The sequence below is a fragment of the Colossoma macropomum genome, unplaced genomic scaffold (genome assembly GCF_904425465.1).
Source record: "Colossoma macropomum unplaced genomic scaffold, Colossoma_macropomum, whole genome shotgun sequence".
NCBI classification, from domain to species: domain Eukaryota; kingdom Metazoa; phylum Chordata; class Actinopteri; order Characiformes; family Serrasalmidae; genus Colossoma; species Colossoma macropomum.
Window position 1 is genome coordinate 29232091 of NW_023494784.1, and position 8894 is coordinate 29240984.

The window sequence follows — 8894 nt, forward strand, 5'->3', positions numbered from 1 at the left end:
TTAATAAAAGAACAATTGCTTTATATTTGTCAGCCATTTTACATTTACTGTATGTAAATTAGAGAGGCAGTTCAATAATGAGCAATGTTTTTTATACCAAGGTTGTGAGCATACAAACTACTGTTTTCATAACAACATTAACAACATCAGAGATTACAAACATACATTCAAATACATAGAAAACAGTTAACATATTTGGCATTTAACAATTTTCATTTTAAACTGTTTATTGACCTTCTATGTAAAAGCGTATGGTACCACATCCATCATAGCTAAATTATGAGTCCAAGATGCTAAAATGGGTCATTGTAATTACAATGGTAAGAACGGGCAGAGCCTTCACCCTGCTCTGATACACGCATCCAAAGCACCACACGGTTAATTGGTTGTCTGCTTGATGGCAGTGGCAGTGTTTGCAGCAAGCTAACAGCGCTGTCGCTGTCAGTCATGTACAGTGGGCAGACCAGTGGAAAGCTAGAGTGACAGACTATGGCTCAGACCCTCAGACCCACACACACACACACACACACAAACACACACACACACACACACACACACACACAAACATGGTGACCTTTTCTAGGCTGCCTGCCACAAAACAAATGACTCAAGAATAAATTACATGAACTGAAAAGTAAAATGAACAAAATGTGGTGTTATACTGAACTATAAATAAGGGTGGATGGATTCTGGGCATGGATAATATGCAGTCATCTTATACTGCACTTGTGTGTGCATGCATAATAACAACAATACATGCTGATTTACATATTCTGACATCCTATACTCTACACAAACACCCTGAACGTGAGGTAGGGGAAGGCAGGGCTCAACACATTTTAGTTGGTGTTGAATAATTTTAAAATACTAAACATACAAACATTTAATTAAAATGATACTTAACAATAATGATTATTTTATTATTAATACTTTGTTTCAAGCACATACTGCTTGTGAACAATTCAGCCGAAATAAGTGAAACAAAATGTTACTGCTTATAAGCAGGAACAGACTGAGGGAGTAATTAAAATGTGCTAGCAAAATCTGGAAAATTGATGCCAACACAATTATTTCAATACAGTTTCTGTTGCTTAGACCACATGAGCTTTGCAACCAAACAAACTGAAAATGTATGCAGAAAAATAAATATGATTAGTAAAAAGAGGCTGTGCCAAATACTGCCATTTTTTTTTGACCACAAAGTGGAACAGCAAATATCAGCATGATAAAATAAAATCTACTTTATATATGTGAAATCTATAGTACATTTATAGTGAATCAGTCAATAAAACACTCCAAAAAATGTACCTGTTTTGCATACCTATAAAATGTATAGGTTTACTTTGAGTTACCCTATCTTTAATAATGAATTGTTCAATATTTTATGTATTGTTGTTATGCCCAGGAAAATATTAGAAGCATACTCATATATATTAGAAGCATCTCTAAACCTTAACACACATTAAAGGTGTGAAAACCTATAAATATGCATGATTATGTAAACTGAAAATGTTTCTCTGCCTGCAAGTTTCCAAACCCCAGCCCACGACCCCATGTACCGTGCTTCTACCTTTGGTGAATGGGGAATAAATCTCTATGTTTAAACAGGTTGAGCAGATGAGATGGAGCACAGCAGAAACAAAAAATAATCAAAAAGTAAACTAGTAAAATTTTCAATTAATCACTCAATAATTGTTAAAACCATAACTTGAACAACAATTGTTACAGAGAGAAACTGATTATGATTATACTGACTCGCTCAGATTTGAGTCATCATCCTCTAAACATGCACATATCAAACCTGAGTTGTGGACTGTGAAGCTGTTTTAGTCTGTTTCTAAGCTAGCATTAGCCTCTCGTACTAATAACAGCTAATAATAGCTTAGCTAGTGGTCCCAAACTCAAAAACAGATGATGTGCTCCTACAGATCTGAGTCTTTATTCTCTAAACAAGTGTCAACAAAACATCACTGAGCTGGAACTGAACCTGTGTGGTGGTGTGTGAAGCTGTTTTAGCTGGCTCATTAATGCTAACTTCTAAGGCTAATTAAGACAGTGGAGTAGCTAAGCTAACAGCTCCACATCCAACAGCATATGCTTGCTCTCTCAGATCTTAATTTTTATCCTCTAAACTTTAGTGAGTTGAATTCAGTAAAAAGACAGATTCTGTAGCTATGTGATTCCTGTGACTGTGTTGTAATTCTTCTCTCTGGTTAACTCTCACTGCTTCAAAAAGATATATATGTGATTTCTGTGACTTATTACAACTGTGTATTTAAAAAAACATTTACTTTCATAATACAAAAACAGTCTAGATGGTGAATCTCGAAAAAATAATGCTTCCCTAAACAGTGTAAAGAAGAGAAAAAGAGAGGTAGGCACCTGTTTTAGATGAGCAAAGTCATTGGTGTGCTGAAGGGGCTTTTCTGGGGAACTCCTGCTTGCCGCCCTCAGGCTTTCAGGTAGTAGGGAGGGGGTTCTGGGAGAGGGAGGCCTGGGGGACGAGGCCAGGCTTTTGAGTCTGTGAGATGGTGAGAGAGTGTCAGGTTTGGGAGAGGAGGAGAGGGAGGGAGGCTTAGGAGAGATGGAGAGAAGTGGTTTTGGAGCTGGAGAGACAGAGCAATGTTTTGGGGATAGGCAAAGAGAGAGAGGTTTGGGGGATGAAGAAATGGACAGGTTCTTTGGAGAAGAGGAGAGAGAGGGAGTTTTGGGGGACAAGGCAAGACACAGGGGTTTAGAAGAAGGAGTCGGTGGTCTGGAGGAGGTTCCTTGATCTTGGGTGATGAGGGGGAGGGGCTTGGAGCTGGCTGCTAGTCCTGTAGCCTGGATGACGCTGGTGTGTTTGGTGGCCTCCACTCTGGGCCTGGAGCTCTGGAAGAGCAGGGGACTGGCCTGAGAGAGTGTGAGAGGTTGGGAGGAAGTCTTCCTGGAGAAGAAGGAGGACAGCAGGCTGCTGTGAGGGTCCAAAGAGCGAATGTCTGCTCTGGCAGCAAAGCCATCCTTCACTCGGCTTGCCTGTGGAGAGTACTGAGAGGAGGCACAAGGAAGGACACAGTCACATGAGATTCGTTCAGTTATTACTGACTGGGCTGTCAATCTCTGATGTCAACTATTTGGTTCAATTATGTTTCTCCAGAAACAAATTAGAGAGGTCAATTCTATTATTATTTAAAATTGAAGTATCAAACTTTTCCTTGAGTATGGTTTAGGCTACTCGTTCTACTGCAGACTTTATTCAATATTATAGAAATCACTATAACATCCCAAAATGGAAGCAATTGAATTGCCACCTTCATAATGCAACAATGCTTATTGTCTGTCTCTCACACACACACACACACACACACACACACACACACACACACACACACATACTCAGTGGGCTATTCTCCACAGGAACCTGCTCTGACATTTCACGACTCGAGACCTTTAGAAAAATTTTTCAAGACATCAAAACAAAAAGACAATAAAATGCATTCAATTCATCCAAGGTTTCAAGTCTTATATAAGAAGAGCACCACTCCACCCTTAGGCATAACTGCTAACTTGGATATTTATAATTCAAGGAAGTCTCTAAAGCACCTTAACTTTCTTCTTCACTCTTTGCTCGCGGTCAGAGTCAGAGTCTTCACTGGCAATGCTCAGAGCACCATCCTCATCATCCTCATCATCATCGTCGTCGTCTAGATCGGCCGAGTCCAAGCTGCTGAGTGAGTCGCTGGAGCTGTCAGAGCTGCAACCTGATCGGCTATCGCTGGAAATCTCTACCATTGTCTTACAGAGTTTCTGTCATGAAGAGAAGTGTCAATCAGTATCAGCCCATGTACACACACACACACACACACACACACACACACACACACACCTCATCGCTCGTTTCCCCACACAGACAGATATACACCTCATCCGTCAATCTCAACAGTGCTTCCAGGAACCCTATCAGAGTTATCCTCCATAAATAGAACAACTGACAGATTTTTATGACAGCCAGTACCTGGAGATCCTCTGCAGTGCACTACCTACATAGCCACCAATATCATACTGTGTAATGATATTATATAAAAAATAACAGATCATAGATGATATTTATAGGATATCAGACAGCTGATAAAAGGTGTTGTGCTTCAAGGGCCCATGTCAAAAAATGTCCCCCTTTTTTAACAAAACAGTTTAATGTCAATATGTATAATATATGTATAACACAATTATAAATAATTTTATACGTTTTTCTTCCATTTTTTCTGCCATACTATTGGGAATATGAATGAAATGGCAGGAGGAACAAGAAGACCTGGGACACTCTTGTCTATGGCTGGTCTGAAGAATTTTTTCGAACCAATCATTTAGATTGTCACTTCACAGTCATACTTCATTTGCATGAAGCTGAGAATATCTTAACTAGATTTGTCGTTTGTTGCCCTTCTACTGTGTTACTTCTCGCTTGTTGCTAAATCATGGCTACAAAACCTCTGCTTCCATAGGCAAGGACTGGTCATCTGTCACCTGCTGATGTGATCTTATGGTGAAGGATAAACAGAGGTTCAAAAATAGTGATCTAAAACTAAACTTTGACATTTTATGGTAAATAATCCCACTCAAACATTACACCATAAGTGATAAATTTTCTCCACAGGAGAAATAAAATAAAACGCAAAATGTAGGATATGGGCTCTTTAAATGATTCTCACATGCAGAAGCGCTGACAGAAACATCTCTTTTTGTTCACAAACTAAATTTACTTTAACATTGTTAGCAGGCATTCATATGCAATTATAGCAATATTTGTGCTGGGGCTGGTGGTCTTTACCTTTTCTTTTTTGTTGCTGGATTTCTCTTGGACTTGACCTGTCTTGATCTTGTGGTTCCTACTTCCGTGCTGGGGTTTGCTGTCTGACTTGTGGCTTTTGAGGTGGTGGTGAGTGGGTTTGGGGGTAATTTTGTTGTGATTTTGTGGGGTCAGGGTAGGTTTAAGGATCTGGCTGTGGGTTTGTGGGTTCAGGCCTGGTTTAGGGGTCTTGCTCTGCTCGGGTGTCATAAGATTTGGTGAGGGTGAAGAGGAGGCAGAGCTTGCTCCAGAGGAAGTGGACTTGCCATTGCCATTCACTGTGCCATTCAACCCTACATTGTGGACATATACAGACACACACATAGGTGAACAAAGACTGGTTCAAAAACCTTTGTGACACCAAAGAATATTATAAATTACTGCCATTTAGTTTAAATATGTAAAATATGTGGTCTCTTTCCTTTTTTCTTCATACAGCTGGAAGCCATATAAAGTTACAGTCAAAGCATCTCAGCTTTGAGCCTATCATCTTGTTTCCTCTAGAGGATAGATAAAACTTAAAACTTCAGACGCATAAAAAAGCTAAGTGTTTTGCCAGAGGACAACAGCAATCACTAGCTAACTGCAAGCACCTGCGTTCAAACCCGAGAGACCCCAAGAAGAATAATTTTTGCCTCTGTAGGCAATTAAATTCATTTCACAACATGTATGGGCCATGCACCGCCTCCCTCTGGCTCAAACACTGAAAGGCCTCTCTGAGCATGCTTGCTGCTAAGTGCACTTGAGATTTCCTCTTCCAAAGCATGCATAAGTATTACAGCAACAGTAGCTAGCATTGTCCTACCACCACAATACACTTAACACACTTAACCTTTACTCTACAGGCATAGTGCTCCAGCAAAAGCAAATGAACCAGAAAAAAATATGGCATCATTAATAAAATGAAATGACTTGACCATAACAATCCTCAAGACAGTAAACTGTGCATGAACAGTGGTACCTTTAGCAGAGGCCTGTTTGCTCTTGCTGGGGGTGTGAGGCTGCCCAGGGGTGGGGTCTGTGCTCAGGGTTGGAGGAGTGAATAAGGGGGGCAGGCCTAAAAGAGGGGGAAAGAGTGCAGCTGCTCCATGAACCTGTGCATCTGATGCCCGCCACCAATCTGAGAGGAAAAGATAAAACAAAACAAATCCTTCTTTAAAGAGTGTAAATTACTGTCTTATTCAAGTCTTACTCAACAGATCCTATTAGACAGCCTATAACATTACAGTTTAGGAATCATATCTGACTGGATTATTATAGAAAACAGCATTCTCAGCTCATTTGATTACTACTGGAACATTCCAAGGTGTTCTCAATAATAACAAACTGCAATACCGAAAAGAGAACCCAACCCTAATTAAATGGCTTAATTTTTTTCTCTTAAAATTGCCATATCAGGAAACAAACTATTCCATAAATCTGTTAAAAATCTATATACAGGCAATTGGTCCACTCAGAAGAGGGATTTGTTAAAGGAGGCACAGTAATTCTATTTAGGTGATTACAGTGACCAGGTTTAACACAAACAGACATAAGTGCTCAAACACAAAGCTGTGTATAACCATCATTGCAGTTTTTGAGCTGAAGTGTGAGCAGATGACCAACATATTCCATCCACTTCGGTGCAGGCCATCACTGTAAACATGATGAGAATAGTAAATCTGAAACACAACAAGCTGTTCATCTCAGAGCAGTCAGTGCCTTGGAGATGCTCTCCAGTTGCATCCCCTTTGTGACAAATGGCAAACCCAGGCCAAGTCACAACAACAGCATAAACAAAACAATGAGTGGAAAACAAAACAAGTAAATGGAAAGAGCAAGACAGCCCAAGAGCAAAACTTTAAAAATGTCTAAAAGTTAATATTCAGACACAACAAACCAACAGAATGTGGTTTGTCATGTGCCACCTCAACAAAGCTCAAAAGAAAATCTGGAGAGACATACAGCTTTTGAAGATGAAGAGTTGTATTCATGACCAAACACTACACCTTGTTTTTAGCATAATGCACTAATGGAACTGGTTTAATTGAACCTTGAAATCGTTATAAATAAACAAATAATACTCTTACTTCTACACTGAAGATGATGAAGAAGCACGAGAAGAAGATCAAGAACAAAATTAAGAACAAGAATAACAAGAACAAGTAAAGGCTGCGAAGACCACCTTTCAGCAGCAACATTTCAGGGAAGATGCTTAAATTGGATCACCTGTAACACTTGCATACCTGGGAAGGTTCCAAGCTGGGGATGCGAGGCGAGAGCCGCTGGAAGCCCCAGCGTCCCCAAGCCTCCGAAATGAGAGCGTCCAGATAGAGTAGAGTAAATGCTAAAGACGGGATGGGACACCATAGGGAAGGCACTGGACACTGCTGACATTCCAATCCCTGGATCACCTGCCACCTGGAACAAATGCCCTGCAAGGAGAGGACAAGAGAGAGAAAAAGAACTTGGTACATTAACTAATTTACATTAATTTACATCATTTCTAAATACTGTCATAGAAAGTCTTTAAAATCTCCCAAATTTTTAAAATAAGCTTTGGAACTGGAACCTTTATCAATCAGCTTTATCAATACAGTTATCAGCATACACTGTAAAGATGATTCGTTGACATTAAACAGGCAAGAACAAATCTGAGGTGCAGAATCCCAGTGGTGTTATTTTTTGTGGCACTGAGTGAACGATCACCACAGAGGGAATAAAAACTATTCATAAATTTGCACAACACATTTCCATTTGAGTGGAATCCGGTTACTATACATATAATGTGAAGAGATGTATGCCTGCTATATGTGATTAATAATAGTCAGGCAGAGAGAAACGGCCTGGAACAAACAACAGAAAGAAAATCCATCAAGAGCCACTCAGGAATAGTCGCTCCGCCAACATCATGATGCAAACATCGCCCTCTGCACGCATTCTCTTCAACGAGACTCAAATGTTAAGTAAAATAAAATGAAAGAAGAAAAAAGAAAGAAACACTTCAGTTGTTCCTTTAAAACTGTCTGTATCCACGCACAAATATTGTGACAGTTCTGCAGTTCTGAGAGTGAGTGTTTGCATGCTGTGTGAAACGACAGTTGACATTCTCAGTCATGCACACACACACACAGATCTGTGCGAGACAGGGGACGGAGAGGAGAACATGGCGCATGAAAATTCAATTAGCAGCACACACATACAAGAAAGAGACAGAATGTAAGCGTGTCTGGCTTGTATTTGAGAAAGCCTCAAATACAACCAGTTCACATGCCAAGTAGTGTCTGTATGTGAGAGGAATATTACCAAACACATCTGGCTTTTCAAACAGTAATGACAGAGCAATGTAATGACAGTTAAATCTTTAGTGAAGCAATAAAATGGCTGACTAAAGCAGCATAGTTTTACTTCTAAAAATTTCACCGAAACTGTGATGATCTATTAGCAGTCAGACAGTGTGTAGCTCTTTTACCCAAATGACTTTTAAGAATAGGACTTCATTATCAGGATGAAAGAGGAGAATTCTTTTAACCAGAGACAGTGGTGAGGGGAGTCATGATGGAGAAAGTCCCTCATGGAGATGGAGAAAGCGCTTTCAGCTCTAGTCTAATAAGGCGCTGCAAAGAACATTTATAAAACACCAGTGTATCTGCCTACAGATCCACTACCACTAAGCACTACTGAGATCTACTGGACACAGATATCCACACCCTTCTGCACCTTTATCTGCAGAAAAAAAAATGAAGAAATTGCTATGTAGAAAAAAAATACTGTCATTTGTCCATTTTTTTTTTTTAACTGTTATTGTGCTACTATTACATATTACATTTACTGGCCTTAATCATTGCATTGTTAGATCAGCATACAATTGTAAGAGCACAACTTTATTACTTTGGCATAAGCTGGGGAAAAATACACAGGATGTTCGGGAAGCACCGATCTTACTTCTTCTCTCCTGTTATCCATATGTTAGGACATTCTTAAAAATAAATTGTTCTTGGCTTGGACGTACAGCTCTAAAGGACTAATAGGTACAGAACCTTCATATTAAGTGTAAGGTTTTAAAAAAGGTTCTTAAAGCTCACACATC

The 8894-nt window shown here is 39.6% G+C and overlaps 1 protein-coding gene across 11 annotated transcripts in view; it reads right to left on the reverse strand.

The window, feature by feature from the left end:
* The window catches only part of LOC118806202 (bromodomain adjacent to zinc finger domain protein 2B), a 75114-nt gene that overhangs the window by 22148 nt on the left and 44072 nt on the right, over positions 1 to 8894 (reverse strand). For all 11 annotated transcript variants that reach the window (XM_036567695.1, XM_036567724.1, XM_036567709.1 and 8 more), the window contains 5 exons: positions 7051 to 7239; positions 5787 to 5945; positions 4808 to 5118; positions 3583 to 3786; positions 2383 to 3027 (listed from right to left, as the gene is read on the reverse strand). In XM_036567695.1, the coding sequence (XP_036423588.1) occupies positions 2383 to 3027; positions 3583 to 3786; positions 4808 to 5118; positions 5787 to 5945; positions 7051 to 7239 (1508 nt within the window). The remainder of the gene's footprint in view (positions 1 to 2382; positions 3028 to 3582; positions 3787 to 4807; positions 5119 to 5786; positions 5946 to 7050; positions 7240 to 8894) is intronic.